General features: G+C 43.6%; 1 protein-coding gene across 3 annotated transcripts in view; it reads right to left on the bottom strand.

The window, feature by feature from the left end:
• The window catches only part of MLLT6 (MLLT6, PHD finger containing), a 348,373-nt gene that overhangs the window by 183,395 nt on the left and 145,348 nt on the right, over positions 1 to 19,630 (bottom strand). For all 3 annotated transcript variants that reach the window (XM_077459374.1, XM_077459376.1, XM_077459373.1), the window contains 3 exons: positions 6,681 to 6,789; positions 5,795 to 5,896; positions 5,616 to 5,711 (listed from right to left, as the gene is read on the bottom strand). In XM_077459374.1, coding sequence (XP_077315500.1) covers positions 5,616 to 5,711; positions 5,795 to 5,896; positions 6,681 to 6,789 — 307 coding nt within the window. The remainder of the gene's footprint in view (positions 1 to 5,615; positions 5,712 to 5,794; positions 5,897 to 6,680; positions 6,790 to 19,630) is intronic.

A 19,630-nucleotide genomic window follows, 5' to 3' on the forward strand; every position in this document is an offset into this window, starting at 1 on the left:
TGCCCAGAGGCTTAAACGGGCTTTTCATCGCTCTCAAAGGTCGGTTCTAAGGGGCACCCGGAGGCTGCCCTTAAGGGGGGGGGCACTGTCAGGGAGCTCACCATACGTATGCCCGTCCCCGTATAGCGACAGTTTCCCTTCGTTCCAGGCAGCATGCGCGGTGTCCCCGTCAGAGGCGTACGAATTCCAGGACGAACGGACGTATGCTAATCCGAACACGTGGACGTACGCCAATCCGAACACGCGAAGACACCCGCGCAAACTGAACGGATGTACGTATTCACGCACGGACGGCCACTTCCACCAATCCTGGCTCACTCTCCTCTATATAAACAGGATCCTGGCCTGACATCAGTGCTGGATCGTCTTCAGCTACTCCTGTAGACCTGATCGTTGCTCCTGTGACCTTGCTCCTGTGACCTTGCTCCTGTGACCCTTGTTCCTGTGACCCGTTCCTGACACCCGCTCTTTGGATACCCTGTGCTACTATCTCCTGGACTACCTTTGACCCCGGCTTGGACTTCGACTTTGGCTTGTCTCCTGAATCTGTACCTCGTTTGCTTGCACGTTGCCAGACCCTTGCTTGTTCCTGATTACGCACCTGCCTCCTGTTATTGTACCGCATTGCCTGCCAGTTGCCGACCTTGCCTGTTACAGACACGCAGTGCTTCCTGCACACCTGCTGATCTTCCGGTGCCTACCTACATGACCAGTCAACATCTCTTCTACCGTGAGGACCCAGCATCTCCAAGGTCTGCTACTTCCACCTTCAGGCACCTGCACCCTTTCGTGTCCTCACGCTCCCTGTCCCCATCCTCAGGGGCGTGGAGACCGGAACCGTGCGAGAGGCCACCCTCAGCAGTCTGACTCCACTGTAAGGTACGTGACACTCAGGCCGCGTACACACGGGCGGACTGTTCGTCCAACTTTGTCCGCTGAACAGTGTTTGGGCGGACAGTCCGCTCGTGTGTGGGCTTTCAGCGGACAGTTTCAGCGGACAGTTTGACGGACAAGGTTTTTCGGAAATTCCGTAAAACTGTCCGCTGAAACCTTGTTTCAGCGAACAGTCCGCTCGTGTGTAGGCTTGTTCGTCAAACAAAGTTGCGCGCATGCTCAGAAAGGATTTTCACGCCGAAAGCTATAATGCAGTGTATAGGACGTCGTATTTTTCGTCCCGTCGTACGTGCCGTTCACGTCATCGCGCACGGTTTCAGCAAACTGTTCGTCCGTCGTGTGTGGCCATGTCCGTCCATGCTAAGTTTGAGCGGACTGTTTGCTGAAACTGTTGGACGGACAAAGTTGGGTGAACAGTCCGCGCGTGTGTACGCAGCCTCAGACAGTGTGCACTTGTCTCAAGTAAGAGCACTTAGGGCCGGTTCACACAGGGGCGACCCATCAGGCGACTTAGCCTGACAAGTCTCGTCCTGCTCTATGCAATGGAACCGTTCTAATCGGAGCGACTCAAGTCGCTCCGACTTAGAAAAAGGTTCCTGTACGACTTTTGGGGCGACTTGCATTGACTTCTATACAGAAGTCATTTCACAAGCCGCCGCTAAAGTCGGATCCCGGTCGCCTGAGGCAGTCACGCTGCAAGTCGTGCTGCCTCAGTGTGAACGGGCTCTAAGTGTTCTTTCCCTCTACTGCTTTGTTCCTCTGCTATCAGCATGAATCCCTTCTGACATGATTTCCTGACCCCAAGAGAAAAAAGGTGACAGTGGAGGGAGCTCCAAATGAGTGACAGCCTCAGCTCTGTTCCTGTGTGCTGTGTGAAGGGGGAGGGGGAGTTTTTTTTCCCTTTAATCAGCACTCAGAACTCCTCACTGAGCTGTGCAAGATGTAACTTCAACTCTCTGCCCCCTGTTTTCTATCAGTTCAGATAAGCTTTATAAATTATGGACTTTGAACGTATGTAGAGAAGAGAAGACTTAAGATAAACATAAACTTATACTGGAGTTTTTTTTTTTTCATCTCTGTGTATCACCTGAGACAAATAACTTCACTGGGTATATGTAAGGGTTTACAACTACTTTTGCTGCACATATGCTAAAAAAATAATTTTAGTCCTGAAGACTATATAAAACCCCCAAAACATTATATATTTTCTGAAAGTAGATCCCAGAGAATAAAAAAATTATAGTTACATTTTTTTATGTCACACAATATTGCCGCAAAGGTCTAGGAAATGTTAAAACATATTTTTTGGGTAAAATATAAAATATGTAGTTGTGACGAGTAAATAGATAGCAAACAAGTCAAACTTAAAATTTGCGTGTGCCCATGAAATGGTGAAAACTCCAGTACCCTATATTTTCCATAGGCAACATTTTAAAAGCTCCCTATAGGTCATTCGTTTAGCATTACAGAGGAGGTCTGGTGCTCGAAATATTCCATCCACTCTGGTGTGCACAGCAGTATGTAACACAATAGATATTTTCATGCGTAGATGGCCTGACAAGTCTTTTATGATACATATGTTACATATAGCTGCACACCCCGAAGTGGGAGCAATATTTCTACATCCACACATTTCCAGGTGGAAGCATTCCAGCGGCTGCACTGCCACTTGATTGCTTCCAAACAACCCCTAGTAACGTGCCCCCCCTTTCATATATCCCAGGCTCCGTTTGCCCATCTGTGGGCCTGGGACCGAACTTCTGGTTCCTCACAGGGGGTTGATGAATGGACGCCACTCCTGTGGCATTGCCCACCTGGATTCTGACCAGATAACCCTCTCCAGCTGGGATGTCTAACATTCTAGGGCCCACCTAATCGATCAGAGTTACAGAATGTGGGTCAACAGAAAAATCTTATCTCCCAAACAAGTCCCCTGCATTCACAAGGACTCAGGCTGGCATTCGCTGTATTAATTGGAATAGTGATCAAATCACTTCTTGTCGCCTTAGCCCAGTCAGCTAGAGTTTGACAGACTTCAGTCATGGCCAATACAGGCTGCAGTGCCAGTGCAACAAGTGGGAACAGGGTCTACAAGGGTTCTCCAGTCGCTTGTCAATAGGGTCCCTAAAGATAGCTGCATCCTTCACTAGGGTGGATAGTGCTTTAAGAAGGGATACTGCCCCTACAACCAAAAGGGGCAGTCCGCTTTTTGATAAAGTACTCCTGAAATAAGAACAAGACAGACAGTCACTTGGAAGGGGAAAAACAGCTTGTCATCAGGATTCTTCCAGTCTGCATCAAGGAAGACTGTGAACAGCTGGTGCACCAGAAAAAAAGTTAGAGGTCTTAGGAACCTTAAAAACACCTAGACTGGGGACAGCACTAATAGAAGCTACAGTCTGCTTTTAGAGCCTTAACCGTTGGCTGGCTGCGTAACATCATATGATATGAACGTCGGTGATATCTGAATGATGCCTGCAGCTACAGGCATCATTCAGATATCTTCTCTTTTAGATCTGGCGATTCCCTTCATCATAAGAATCAACATAGCAGCTGATCATTCTTACAGGCAGGGGGAGGGGACACCCCCCCCTCCCGTCACCCTCCGGAGCTTCTCCCGGCTCACCCTTGCCATCGGTGAACCGAAGGAGGAACCAACCGGCCCTGGATACTGACCATAGGGATTTCCGGTGGGCCAGATGGTACCTGGAGTCTCTATGATGGTTCGGATGCAGGGCGCAATGTTATGCCGTTGTCAATGTCTGCGTCAATGGACACAGCAGCAGAACTCGGGAGCGCGCCCGCACCAGTGCCCTCATGGAAAGCAGCTCTCCGTGGGGGCACTTGAGAAGAGGAGGAGCCAGAAGCCTCTGAGGGATGCCAGAAGAGAAGAATCAGGGCCACTCTCCGCAAGACCCTTGCACAAAATAAAAAACAAAATAAACAAATCTTTACAACCCCTTTAACAAGCCCAATAGTGTGAATCTAGCTTGCCTCAGCCACAAAATGACAATACAGTGTGGTCACATATAAACAATAAAATCCCAAATAAACCTCAGATTACAGTGCTGTCCATGTTGGCAAAATTTTTTTTAAGAGACTGTTTTTAGTTACATACCTTTGTTCACTTGATTTTCATTTATTTGGATTCTATCACCTCTGTGGTGTGTTTATTTTATTTTATTTAATGTAGCACTTTTTGATATTATTCAGTAGACATTTATATATATATTTTTATATTACACTATTGATTTATGTAACTAGGCATTATACTTATCACCCTTGGAGGGTTATTTAATATAGGGGCAGCGCAATACCAACATATCTTTAGTTTCATATTAAGTGGATATGGTGTGATCCATTCCGGTAGTAGCAGCAGCCCCTGACATTTGATAGATCACCAGTGGTAGCTGGAGACATGCTTGACCAGTCCATCACCTTTACCTTCAACTTCTTTAGCAAGGCCGTGGTCGTCTTGGAGGTGTGTTTGGGGTCATTATCATGTTAGACTACTGCCCTGAGGTCCAGCCTCCGAAGGGAGGAGATCTTGCTCAGATTTAGTATGTCATAGAACATGTTGGCATTCATGGTTCCCTCAATGAACTGTAGCTACCCAGTGTCGGCAGCACTCATGCAGCCCCAGACCATGACAGTCCCACCACCATGCTTGACAGTAGGTAAGACACACATGTCTTTATACTCCTCACCTGGTTGCCTCATACGCTTAACACTATCTGAACCAAATAAGTTTATCTTGGTGTCATCAGACCACAGGACATGGTTCCAGTAATCCATGTCCTTAGTCTGCTTGCGCTCAGCAAACTGTTTGCGGACTTTCTGGTGCATCATCTTTAGAAGAGGCTTCCTTCTGGGATGAAAGCCATGCAGACCAATTTGATGCAGTGTGCGGTGTTTGGTCTGAGCACTGACAGGCTGAACCCCCCATCCCTTCAACCTCTGCAGTAATGCTGGCAGCACTCATATGTCTATTTACTAAAGACAACCTCTGACTATGAAGCTGAGCATGTGCACTCAACTTCTTTGGTCGACGAAGGCGAGGCCTGTTCTGAGTGGAACCTGTCCTGTTAAAGCGCTGTATGGTCTTGGCCACCGTGCTGCAGCTCAGTTTCAGGGTCTTGGCAATCTTCTTGTAGGCTAGGCCATCTTTATGTAGAGCAACATTCTTTTTTTGAGATCCTCAGAGAGTTTTTTGCCATGAGGTGCCATGTTGAACTTCCAGTGACCAGTATGAGAGAGTGAGAGTGATAACACCAAATTTAACACACCTGCTCCCCATTCACACCTGAGACCTTCTAACACTAACGAGTCAAATGACACCGGGGAGGGAAAATGGATAATTGGGCCCAATTTGGACATTTTCACTTAGGGGTGTACTTACTTTTATTGCCAGCGGTTTCGACATTAATGGCTGTATGTTGAGTTATTTTGAGGGGACAGCAAATTTACACTGTTATACAAGCTGTACACTCTCTACATTGTAGCAAAGAGTAATTTCTTCAGTGTAGTCACATGAAAAGATATAATAAAATATCTACAAAAATGTGAGGGGTGTACTCACTTCTGTGAGATACTGTACATATGTACATATATATATATATATATATATATATATATATAGTATACATACACACGAAAACCAAATATAACATTTTTATTTTGACAATTCATTTTAGTGGCAGAGAAGGAAGAGGAAGATATACCTTCTCCACAGAGATGGGCAGTAGGGGTGGGACAGCTATGTGCCCTGGTGAATCACGGTGCTTCCTATGTCGAACTCGCTCCCTGTCCTTATGACTCTAGGAAAGTAAAAAAGTTATTCAAATAGAAAGAGGGGCATATATAAATAAGTGTGACCAAAACTGTAGAAATATATACATACCTTTTTCTGCCTCTCTTTGTAAAAGAGGGGTTTTTCCACAGAAGGGGAAGCGGACCGACTGCAGCGGCCAGGCATGATGGGACAAGGGAGTCGGGAGACTTTCTAATGAGGGAAAATAAGAAATCAAATTTTTTACAGTGAGTTAAGGAGCACAACTACTAACTGCTTCTAATAATAAGCTATTGACAAACAAGAAGAAGGCTCTTTATACTTAGTTCACTATTTAATAAAAAAGGGAAATGCAAACTCTACACTCTTTAGAAAAGTATACTTTGCTGAGAAAATAAAAACTGAACTCCATGCTGCCAGCTAACTATACAACTATAGAGTTAAAATATATACAGTATAGGGAAATTTTCCTACTTGTGAGAGGGTTCTTTGGATCCCAGTCTATAATCCAAATGCCCTTGTCAGACAGCCAATCCTCAACCTCCACTTCAGCAACAGCACAACTTGTCCAAAAATACTGATCAAAACACAACCCAGCCTACTGACTGGACAGAAGAGATATGTGCTCTCTCTTCCTCCTGTCAACACTGTAGAGCCTGACTAGCTACCCTTTTCCCATCTCTCCCATCTTTCAAACCCAGCTACTTACACATGTGGCACTTAAATGTATAATTTGTTAATTTATACATAACTGCACTTATTACTGTTATTTCCAATCTGCACAGAGTTCACGCTTAACTTGTTAACTTTCCAAAGCAAACTACTGGTTTCTACAAGATCACCAAGAAGAAATTACCAGACAAAGCATATCATATATTTCAATTGTAAAAATGCAACACAAAAATATAGAAATCAGTGCTTCCAAGGACAGATAGGGAGGTATGTGGCACATAAAATGAAAATAACAAACATTATATAGAGAAACGAAATAAGATACCTGTGGATCTCTCACCATCTTGTTGAAATGGTATTTGCAGTATCCAATATACTTGACATTGTCAACCTCCTGAGCCTCCTCTTCACATAGAAGACCAGCCATCTGAGCACTAAGGTGGGAGGGAACAATCATAAACAATACATTAATTTATAAAACCAGGAGAGGAGAAGTAGTCTGTTGGTCATAACAACCAAATAGGCTCCTTTCGTCATTAATCTAGTGCAAATTAGTGTTATAAGTAAGTGTTTCAAGGAATCTTCCAGGACCCGTACTCTAACATGATTAGACCCAGTAGTGGATCTGCAGAATTGCAGTACTGATGCTCTTGCTCTGTCTGCCTATGATGCTGCTAAAGATCTTGTAGAAAGTGCTTTTGATGAAGCAGGTACTGGTGATCATTCTTATATACCAATGATATTGTTTTTGTCTTTTTTTCCCATCTGGTAATCATGCTTTTTAGGCCCTAAAAGATCTCAAAGGGCACAATCTTTTGAAGACTCTTCTAGCATTTAGATAGCTGAGAAGGCTTCTCCGGATATACTAAATTGGATTTTCTCTTCCCAATACGATGTTAAGTTACAGGAATCAGAAGCAGAACTGGGCAAATGCAGCTGCATTGCAAAAGGCTACCATCAACCTCAGAACTTGAGTACAAAAGCAAAGGGTAGGATGGCTCAAGAACTGAAGAGTCAGAGTTTGGAAGGGAGGAGTTTGGATCTTTTCTTGTATATGAAAAAACTTTGGCTTGAGCTGTGTTCAGGACCATGCCGAGGTACTCTAAGGGATAAGTTGGTTCCAACACAGACTTATGAAAGTTCAGAATCAAAACTGAAACAAGGTTGGAATTGTTCTTGCCATGTTGTCTGTCAAGAGCTGTGCCGACTATTCTCTGAACAGGAGATCATCCAAGTATTCTATAAAGGGAACTCTCTATGTCCTTGTACACACAGTCGGACATTCAGACAACAAAATCCGTCGGATTTTGTCCAATGGATTTTGTCCAAAACTGGTGTTGCATACACACGGTCGGACAAAATTGTCAAAAAATCGGATCGTTCGTAACGTGATGACATTATTTAGTTACGACGGGTCTACGTTCGGGCTAGTAGCCAATAACTTTGGTCTAGGAATTTGATCTGAGCATGCATGGCACTTTGTCCGATCAGAATTCTCTACAAATGATCGGACAAAGTCCGATCGCATCATGTTGTCGGAATTTTTTTATATCCAGCTCTCAAACTTTGTTGGTCGGACATTCCGACGGAAAAAGTCAGATGAAGCCCACACACGGTCGGATTATCCGACAACACTGTCCGATCGGACATTTTTCATCGGAATGTCCAACCGTGTGTACAAGGGCTAAGAGTTTAACCATTGAAGCATGGGGACTAGAACCATTGGTGAACAAGAGAGTGCTGAAGACAGGCCACAAGGCAGGGCAACAAAGTGAACATTTTGAGGACCCAAAGAGGCGATTCAGCTATGTGTCCTAAATGTGTACAGTGGCCAGTAACTCTATTTGACAAAGGGAGGCAAAAAAATCCATGTGGATTTTTTGGCAATGAATGAACAAATACAGAGCCTTGAGAATCAGGATGTGGCAAACTGTCTGCTTTGGTTCCAGAACCATGGAAAGGTTAGATAAAAATCTCTGAAACCAACTAGAAACAAAGCGTTACTAGAACTACTGATTACCAACCATACAGACCTGATTACGGATGTGGAAATAAGGGGCAATTCAGGAAACTACGATCACAGGTCAATTAGCTTCAGTATAAATCACACAAATAGGAAAAGTTAGGGAATACAAAGACATTGAATTTCAAAAGAGCAAACTTCCCCAAACTACGAACCTTGTTGGAAGATATAAATTGGGATGACACCTTAGGAACAAAGAACACGGAGGAAAAATGGGTTTGCCTTAAGAGCATATTAAATAAGGCAGGGCTTGACGAATTTGCTTTTAATCTAGGAGCCAGTTAAAAAAGTTAGGAGCCAGTTTTTTTTTAGTGTGGTATGGATTGTCAGCCCCCGGCGGTAAGGCCAGTAATTTTCACCCCCTAACCCTAACTCACAACAGAGCACCCAGTCAATAACTCCAATGTAACACTGTTACATCAGGGTTATGGGCTGACCAGAAAGAGTAAAGCTGGCAACAGATGGAACTGATTGGCTCTGGCAGGTGCCACTAGTTGGCTTAGGCAGGTGGCACTGGCAGATGGCACTGGATTGGAACTGGCAGATGGCACTGGTTGGCACTGGCAGGTGGCAGTGGTTTGGGACTGAGAGATGGTACTGGTTGCCACTGGCAGGTGGCACTGGTTGGCACGTGAAACTGACAGATGGCACTGGCAGCTGGCGTTGGGTGGCACTGGCAGGTGGCGCTGGCAGGTGGCACTGGTTGGCAGGTGGCACTGATTGGTAGTGGCACTGGCAGGCATTGGCAGGTGGCACTGGTTTGGAACTGGCAGATGGCACTGGCAGGGCATTGGTTGGCACTGGTTGGTGGCACTGGTTTAGAACTGGCAGGTGGCACTATTGGTACTGGCAGGTGGCACTGGTTGGTGATGGCAGGTGGCACTAATTGGCAGTGGCACTGATTGGCAGGGGCACTGGTTGGCACTGGCAGGTGGCACTGATTGGTGGTGGCACTGGCAGGAGGCACTTATTGGCGGTGGTACTGGTTGGTGGTGGCAGGTGGCACTGGTTATCACTGGCAGATGGCACAGGTAGGTGGCACTGATTGGCGATGGCAGGTGGCACTGGCAGGCACTGGTTGGCACTGATTGGCGATGGCTCTGGTTGTCACTGGCAGATGGCACTGGCAGCTGGCACTGATTGGTGGTGGCACTGGTTGGTGGTGGCAGGTGGCACTGGTTTGGAATTGGCAGGTGGCACTATCGGCACTGGCATGTGGCACTGGCCAGTGGCATTGATTGGCAGTTTTTCGGTTGGCACTGGCAGGTGGCATTGGTTGGCACTGGCAGGTGGCACTGATTGGCACTGGCAGGTGGTACTGATTGGCAGTGACACTGGTTGGTGGCACTGGTTTGGAACTGGCAGGTGGCACTATTGGCACTAGCAGGTGGCACTGGTTGGTGATGGCAGGTGGCACTGGTTGGCGATGGCAGGTGGCATTGATTGGTGGTGGCACTGGCAGGTGGCACTGGCAAGTGGCACAAATTGACTGTGTGAAACAGACAAGTAACAGAGGAGAGAGGAGCTGTCAGACATGAGCTTAATGTCGGGGGTGGGGGGGACCAGCCGGGGTGTGAAACTGACAAGTAACTGAGAGAGGAGGATCTGTCAGATTTGAGATTGATGTTGGGGTGGGCGAGACCCGGCCGGGATGGGCAGGACCCGGCCACGGTGGGTGGGACCTAGAAGCTATCAAACACCAGCCAATGATTGGGCTGCTTATGAAAGGGGGCGGGCCACATACATGTAGCGGCCCGCCCACATCCCATTGGCTGGTGTTTGATAGCTGTTGGGTTCCGCCCACCCTGGCCAGGTCCGCCCACCCCCGCCATCAACCTCAAATCTGACAGATCCTCCTCTTTCAGTTACTTGTCAGTTTCACACACTCAGCAGCTCTGGCAAGCATCAAGTGTCACGCTGAGTTTGTAGAAGGGAGGAGAACGGCGGTCAGTGTTAATGCGCTGCATGTCTGGGGCATCTGGAGTAATAGTGAGTGGGCTGGCGACAGTCTAGGTGCCAGGGTGCGATTTCTGGTCGCCATGGCGACCTGGCGCCTGGGGGTTGTCGAGCCCTGAAATAAGGGCATTAGACAGTGCATCCCATTGGGAAATAACTTTAAAAGAGTGAATAAAAATCCTGGATGGCTTAACTGCATATAAAAACAAAGGAGAAGGCCTTCAAAAAATACAAGGCCGAGGGATCATCTTCATCAGCATTCAGACTTTTCAAAAGAGTGTAACAAGAAATGTAAAGGTGCAATTAGGGTGGCTAAGATAGAACACGAAAGACACATAACGGAGGAGAGCAAAAAAAATTCCAAGAAATTCTTTAAGTATAGAAACAGGAAAAAAGGTAGGACAGACCATTTTGGCCCCATAAAGAATGAGGAAGGAATTCTGGTTACAAAGGATGGGGAGGTGGCAAAGGTATTGAATTTATTCTTCTCCTCGGTCTTCACAAGGAAACTGGGGGGCTTCAGTAACCAAAACTGCAGTGTTTAACCTCATGACACATCTCAGGAAGCACCCTCATGGCTAACAGAGGACAGAATTAGAAACAGACTTGGAAAACTTAACATTAATAAGCCACTGGGACCAGATGGCTTTCCCCCGTGAGTCCTGGGGGAACTCAGTCACGTAACTGCCAGACCATTGTTCCTAATTTTTACTGACAGTCTGCTGACTGCAATGTTACCAGCCGATTGGAGAAAAGCCAGTGTAGCTCCAATATTTAAAAAAGGGCCAAAATACATCCCTGGGAATTAAAGGCCAGTTAACCTAACATCAATAGTATGCAAGCTCGTGGAGGGGATAATAGCAGTAATCAGCATGGATTCATGAAGAATCGTTCTTGTCAAACCAACCTATTAACATTCTATGAGGAGGTGAGCTGTCCTCTAGATAAAAGAAGGCCTGTAACGTGGTGTATCTGGATTTTGCAAAAGCATTTGACCCGTTGGCATGGACCATAGGGTGAGTACATGGATTGAAAACTGGCTACAAGGGCGAGTTCAGAGGGTGGCGATAAATGGGGAGTACTCAGAATGGTCAGGGGTGGAAAATCGGGTCCCCCAGGGTTCTGTGCGGGGATCAATCTTATTTAATTTGTTTATAAACGACCTGGAGGATGGGGTAAACAGTTCAATCTCTGTATTTGTGGATGATACTAAGCTAAGCAGGGCAATAACTTCTCTGCAGGATGTAGAAACATTGCAAGAAGATCTGAACAAATTAATGGGGTGGGCAACTACTTGGCAAATGAGGTTTAATGTGAAAAAATGTAAAATAATGCATTTGGGCGGGAAAAATATGAATACAAGCTACTCATGGGGGGGAGAGAACCTCCGGGGGAATCAAGGATGGAAAAGGACCTGGGGGTCCTAGTAGATGATAGACTCAGCAATGGCATGCAATGCCAAGCTGCTGCTAACAAAACAAACAGCATATTGCCATGCTTTAAAAAGGGGATTAACTCAAGAGATAAAGTGATCATTCTCCCACTCCTCAGGAGGGATGTACTGGAAATGAGGCAAGCACAGAGAAGGGCAATAAAGCTAATAAAGGGACTGGAAGATATTAGTTATGAAGAAAGGTTACGAGCACTGAACTTATTTTCTCTGGAGAAGAGACGCTTGAGAGGGGATATGATTTTAATTTACAAATACCATACTGGTGACCCCAGAATAGGGATAAACTTTTCCGTGGAAGGGAGTTTAAAAAGACACATGGACACTCATTAAGATTAGAAGAGGTTTAAACTTAAACTGGGTAGAGGGTTCTTTACTGTAAGAGCGGCAAGGATGTGGAATTCAATTCCACAGGCGTTGGTGTCAGCATGGAACACCGATAGTTTCAAAAAACTATTAGATAAACACCTTAAATACCATAACATACAGGGATATACAATGTAATACTGACATATAATCACACACATAGGTTGGACTTGATGGACTTGTGTCGTTTTTCAACCTCACCTACTATGTAACTACTGAATGTAAACCATACCACCACAGGAACTGGGGCGATAACCCTCTGCTGCTGGAGACTAGCAAGGGCTGGATGGAGGCCTACTAATCTGTACAGTGACAGAAGGAAGTTGATAAAGACTTAAGTCTGTGAGAGGCCGAGAATGGAACTCTGCTTTGTAGCCCTGGGAAACCACCTCCTGCCCAGACATCTGAAATGCTTAATATGGGACATCTCTTCATGCTAAAAGTGGCCTGCCCGAAGATTTAGGGAATTTTAGAACTCTGGGTTAGCGGTTGAACTGGGCTCCTGGCTTAGGCCTTATAAAAGGAAGCTTGAGAAAAACAAGAGAGGCTCATTTTTGCCTCCATAGGAGGATGAGATTTCTCATGTTGAGGTCTAGACTTTTACTGCGGAACGTAATCTCTAGTGGTGAGCTCAAATTTATGGAAGTGGGGTCCTATAGGATTGGAGAGGAGGCGGGGTTAAACCACATGTAGTCTGCCATGGAGTCCATCAGAAAAGGAAGATTATGGTAAGTTATGTTTTTTTTCAAGACATGCTTTAGTGATCAGGAATTTTCAAACTACAGCTCTCCAGCTGTTGCGGAACTACACATTCCATGAGGCATTGTACAACTCTGATATTCACAGACATGACTAGGCATGATGGGAATTATAGTTCCTGAACAACTGGAGGGCCGTAGTTTGAAGATCCCTGTGCTAGATCATTATTATGCCTCCATTATTGGGAGTGTGGCATCTACCCAACTTCTCTCTGCTGGTGGACACAAGAACCTACATCTATAAATAAATATATATATATATATATATATATATATATAGATATAGATATAGATATAGATATAGATATAGATATAGATATATCTACATATATACACAATGAAGCAGGAAGCAATATACTTTGGCCCAGAAGTAAATCTGTACACAGGAAGTAGGTGTGTGTTTTGAGGCCAGATCATTTAGACATACACACATGACCCACACAAACACCACCCTATGTAAAAATAAATAAAAAATCATCTTAATTTGTAAATAAGGATCATCTCTTCCTCAGAGAACAGTGAGCGGGGCATGGTGGTGGGAAGAAATTAGCAGCAGTACAAACAACTTCATGGAGGGGCATGATGTCATTCCTGTGTGCTGGCCACCTCTTCTGGGAACCAGATATGCACCATGAGTACATACCTTCGCGCACCCAGCAGTTACGCATCTTACATTCACAGCGGTCGCGCATCTAGCTACAGGAACCCAATTTTTATGGAAATTAATAGTAAAGCAGATGCAGATTTCCAGGACTGGACTAACAAATGTTTATAGTGAAAGGCAACTGGTGTCTTCTATTAAAAAGGGTTTAAATAAGCTATTAACATGCATCACAGCTGCACTTAGGAATGTGTCCTTTCTTATTTTTGCTTGAGGATAGAGCGCAGAGGGATTAGAAGTCTTGTCAGTTTTTGGGGATGTCTACACCCCTGATAGGGTAAAGATATCTCCCAAATTTTACCAGTTTCTCCTTCAAATTTATTCACTTCCTGTCACATATTCAAACAGGAAGTGAGGGTAAAACCCTACCAATGTCTTTCCTTGGGGACACACAAGTCAATCTAAATAGTTTCCCCATTAGGCAAATTGCACTCTAGCATTTTGCTCTGTACACCCTAAATTATTAGGTATCTTGGACTTTGGGGTTTATTTACTAAAGGCAAATCCGCTTTGCACTTGCTGTAGACATGCTGGAGGGGGACATGAAAGGAATATAAAAAAAAACAGCATCTTTGCTTCTACATGATTGGATGATAAAATCACCAGTGCTTCCCCTCAGATTAACAGCAAGTACACTTGTATTGCAGAGTTGCCTTTAATAAACCCCAAAATACCTAATAATTTGAGGTGTATACAACAAAGTGCTAGAGCGAAATTTGCCTAATTAGGACGTTAGTTAGATTGACCTGTGTGTTCCCGAGGAAAGACATTGGTAGGTTTTTACCCTTACTTCCTGTTTGGCTATGTGCCAGGAAGTTAAGCCAACTTTCAGAAAAGGGACACAAAGCCCAACCTAAAAAAGGACAAGCAGTGGTTCTAACACTTCACTTGGTTTCCCTCAAATGCCCACAATTAGAATAGGATTGTCTTGAGCTAGATTTTAGCTCAGTGCTCTTAATCAGTGGTTCTGAACACTGTCCTCGAGTACACCCACCAGACCATACAGGTTTTCATCTTGCACAGGTGCTTTAAATCAGAATCTATGGCTTGGTATTTTGGACAGCTATTTTAGCTAAGACAAATTCCCAAAACATGTCCTGACGGGGGTATTTGAGGACTGGGGCTGAGAACCACTGCGCTAAAATGGAAAATTGAATACTTACCTCTCTGTAATTTTCCTTTCCTGGTGCCTAGAGATGGCAGCATACTCACAATCAAGTAGCTTTTAGACAAATCACACTTTTTTTGTTTTGCCATGCCAATCAGCCTAGTTAAACTGCAGTTGGACAATTGAAAATTGTTTGGGGGGGGGGGGGGGAGGGGTGTAAAATGCATTACTTGGATTGAGCATGTATCTGAAAAACAAACAAAACACATAAAACAAAAAATTGCTACAAATTGTATTGGTCAAGAAAACAGGACTTGAAAAAGAGCAAGAGGAAAGCAAAAACACATGTATGTTAATTTGAGAGAATAACAGAATATGGTTTTGAGGTCTGGCTATTTTGCAGAGGAATGAATAGGAGTTAAAAGGACTGCGCCCACAAACGGACAGTCTCTTAAGGATTTATACATTTATTAGTCACAACATCTTGAGGAAGATTTTGCAAAATTATGCAGCACAGACAATTAAATCAAAGTGAAACTAACAACCTAGAACACACATTGACAACATCAAAAATATTTCAGTGAAAAATACCCCCCCAAAATCCTCCACACCCTGGTGTCCACTTTCTTCCTCTTCCACCTCCACTTCCCCCTCCACTCCCTGTCTTTCAGGAAAGTCAGACAGCACCTGTGTGGACACTGGTCGACCACTCTCAGCAGTGTGCCTGACAACTTCAGCATAAGAGACATAGGCCCTTCTTACTTTTGGACAATTCTTCACTGTGTAATCACGCTGTCCACTTATATCACAGACCCGCTTAACCAAGCAAGCCCCAGCCTCGAGTCCCTCCTCCCCACAGTTCCAGCAGTGCATCTCATCATTACATTCATCTCTGGTATGCTCAAACTTATGACATCTCCTGAAGTATGTTGGTTGACCAGGATAGTAGAGAAACCCTCTATTCCCTGCTATTGAAAAATTAGCTGGTGGATGCCGCACTTCACCAATCCCTTCAGATACCCATTTTAAGGCCAATAAATAGAATATGAACCAGCCAAGTGGGGACCAACAAAATTAAAAAGTCAGTTCCTATAGACTGCAATGGTATTTGTTGTATAACTTTTGCTCATGTTAGGCTCTTTGTTTGCCCCTCTGGGGGAGGGGGTGGTCTGTGTCCCATCTGTAATTTTGTATTCTGCTGGAGGATGTTGTTGTTTTTTGTACTTTTTGTGTGTGAACAGCACTTGGATTTTGCTCAGACAGTGTGTTTTTTGGGTTAGTAATTTAACCACTTGACCACTGGGCAGTTAAACCCCCTTAATAACCAGACCAATTTTCAGCTTTCAGTGCTCTCACATTTTGAATGACAATACTGTACCCATATGAAATTTTTGTAATTTTTTTCACACAAATAGAGTTCTCTTGCTGGTATATAATCACCGTTGTTTTTTATATTTTTTGCGCTTTTAAAAAAAAAAAGACTGAAAATTCTCAGTTTCTGTTACAAAATTTAGCTGATTAGTAATTTTTCTTGATACATTTTGGCCAACATTTATACTGCTACATATCTTTGGTAAATAGAAGTACAAATTGGTGTATATTATTTGGTCTTTGTGAAAGTTATAGAGTCTACACGCTATGGTGCCAATATCTGAAAATTGATCACACCTGAGGCACTGAGGGCTTATCTCATTTCTTGAGACCCTAACATGCCAGAAAAGTACAAATACCCCCCAAATGACCCCTTTTAGTAAAGAAGACATTCCAATGTATTTAGAAAGAGACATCGTGAGTTTTTTGAAGTTGTCATTTTTTCCCACAATTCTTTGCAAAATCAAGATTTTTTTTTCACAAAATTGTCATATTAGCGGGTTATTTCTCACACACAGCATATGCATACCACAAAACACATTCTGCTATTACTCCCGAGTATGGCAATACCACATGTGTGAGACTTTTACACAGCATGGCCACATACAGAGGCCCAACATGCAATTTTTCGAACGTGTTTTTTTTGTAAAAAAAACAAAAAACTGTTTTGCGCTTTACAAAAAACAAAACTGTAAAGTTAGCCCAATGTTAATGTGAAAGATGAATTTAGGCCGAGTAAATAGATACCCAACATGTCACCCTTCAAAAGCCATTGACTGATTTAAAGCACCTGTGCAAGATGAAGGAAAACCTCTGTATATGTGAGATGCGCAACTGCTGTGTGCGCGGAGGTATGTACCCGTGGTTCATATCTGGAAGCAGTGGCCAGCACACAGGAATAACATCACGCCCTTCCAGGAAGTTGCTTGTACTGCTCCTAATTTCTTCCGACCACCATGCGCCGCTCACTGTTCTCTGAAGAAGAGATGATCCTTATTTGCAAATGAAGATAGTTTTTTTATTTCATTTTACATGGGGTGCTGTTTGTGTGGGTAATGTGTGTATGTCTAAATGATTTGGCCTCAAAACAAAAACCTACTTCCTGTGTACAGATTCACTTCATTGGGCCAATGTATATTGCTTCCTGCTTCAGTATATATATATATATGGCTATATCTATAAATATATAGCTATAGATGTAGGTTCCTGTGTCCACCAGCCTCTCCGAGTATTTCTGAGCTGTCACTGATGCCCCCGCCTCTCTGGCCAAATGTGGTACTGAACACTGGAAGCATTGACTCGTTTTGCGAGCCAATGCTTGCAAACCAAGTCAGGATTTTTTTTAAATAATAGCTTGTATTGCGAAACGCTCTTGTTAACCGTGTTACTTGCAATCCAAGGTATTACTGTACTTTCATTATTAGGTAAATGTGTTCTACATTTAACACATTTAATATGGCTCACATGTCATATCTGCATGATGTTCACAAGCTAATGTAGTTAATGCTCACAAACTATAACATGTAGTCAAACATTAAAATGTTGCACTTGGTGAGTGAATGTATTATTAGTCTGTGCACCAAGCAGTACCGATACTAGTATCCTTTTCTCAAATCTACATCATTAAAAATGTAGGCATTTGTTGATTTAAAGTGGATGTACACCCTGTACAACCACTTTTACCTACAGGTAATCCTATATTAAGGCTTACCTGTAGGTGCTGGAAATATCTCCTAAACCTCCACGGTTTAGGAGATATTTACAATAAAGCCGTGCGCCAATATCTACGGGGCATGCGCACTTTAGAAAGGGCAGATTGTGCCATTTCCAAAGGGGGATATGCTGTGACTGGTAGCTCCAGCGCGAATGCACGGAAATGACGTCACGCGACTCAGGTCAGTCACAGAGCCGGAGTTTGCGGCCCCCGGAAGGAAGAGGGGTGGAGATGAATGCTCACCGCTAGTGGGGGAAGTGGTAACATTGCAGACTTCATTTTCAGGTAAGTGACACATAATTGGCTACTATGCAGTGCATAGTAGCCCATTATGCTTTATCTTTGCAGGGAAATAAAGAGGAAGTTAAACCTATCAGGGTTTACTTCCTCTTTAAGGATCTAAATCCACTACATTCTCCACCACATACAGTTAGGTCCAAATATATATCAGAGACTTTCAGCTTTAATTCAAGGGACATACTGTAAATATCAAGTACAACTTTTAGGAACTGCAACCAGTTTTATACACAGTCTTCCCATTTTCAGGGGCTAAAATGTAATTGGACAAATTTATATAATCATAAATAAAATGTTCATTGTTAATATTTTGTTGAGAATCCTTTAGTGGCAATGACTACCTGAAGTCTGGAAACCATGAATATTACCAAAGATAGTTTTTTTTTCCTTTCTGGTGCTTTGCCAGGCACTAACTGCAGCTGTCTTCAGTTGTTCTTTGTTTTGGTCTTTCTGCCTTTAGTTTTGCTTTCAGCAAGTGAAATGCATGCTCTATTGGGTTGAGATCGGGTGATTGGCTCGGCCATTGCAGGATATTACACTTCTTTTCCTTCAAAAACTTCTGGGTTGCTCTTGCGTTGTGCTTTGGATAATTGTCCATCTGTACTGTGAAGCGCCATCAACTTTACTGCATTTGGCTGAATCTGGGCTGACGGTATATCTCTAAACACTGCAGAATTCATCCGGCTGCTTCTGTTTTCTGTCACATCATCAATAAACACCAAAGACCCAGTGCCACTGGAAGCCATACATGCCCATGCCATCATCCTGCCTCCACCATGTTTTACAGATGACATTGTGTGCTTTGGATCGTGAGCGGTTCCAAGCTTTCTCCACACTCTTTTCTTCCATCATTCTGGCACAGATTCATCTTAGTTTCATCTGTCCAAAGAAGGCTTTTCCAGAACTGGTCTGACTTTTTAAAAAAAAAATTTTTTGGCAAAGTCTAATCTGGCTTTTCTATTCTGGCTTATGAATGGTTTGCACCTTGTGGTGAACCCTCTGTATTTGCTCTTGTGAAGACTTCTCTTGATTTTAGACTTTGACAATGATATATCTTCCTGGAGAGTGTCTTTCACTTGTCTGGATGTTGTGAATTGGTTTTCCTTTACCATAGAGAAGATCCTGCGATTATCCAACGCTGTTGTCTTACATGGACATTCAGGTCTTTTTATGTTGCTGAGCTTACCAGTGCATTCTTATCTCCTCAGAATGTACCAAACTGTTCCATTATCTATTATTATCCATATATCCATTATATAACTATAGCTTGAATATGTTTTGATAAATACCTGGAAAAAAGCTAAAATTGTGCCTGTGTCCAAATATATATGGACCTAACTGTATGCTGAAACATGAGGAGGTTGTATTGCCAAGACTCATGAAGAATCATGAAGAGGCGGAGAGGCTGCTTTTATACCTACATGCTTGTAAAAGCCTGCTGAGTCTAGCTACAATTGATCATATCAAACTAAGATTAGAAGGTAAGCAAAATCGACTTTAAAGCAGAACTTCTCACAAACATTTACCAGTTATGCGTTACTAAAAAGCAATTGAATGTAGTTTACAAAGCA

The sequence above is a fragment of the Lithobates pipiens genome, unplaced genomic scaffold (assembly GCF_037356315.1).
Source record: "Lithobates pipiens isolate NorthernLeopardFrog02 unplaced genomic scaffold, aLitPip1_a1.2 Scaffold_28, whole genome shotgun sequence".
Classification (NCBI taxonomy): Eukaryota; Metazoa; Chordata; class Amphibia; order Anura; family Ranidae; genus Lithobates; species Lithobates pipiens.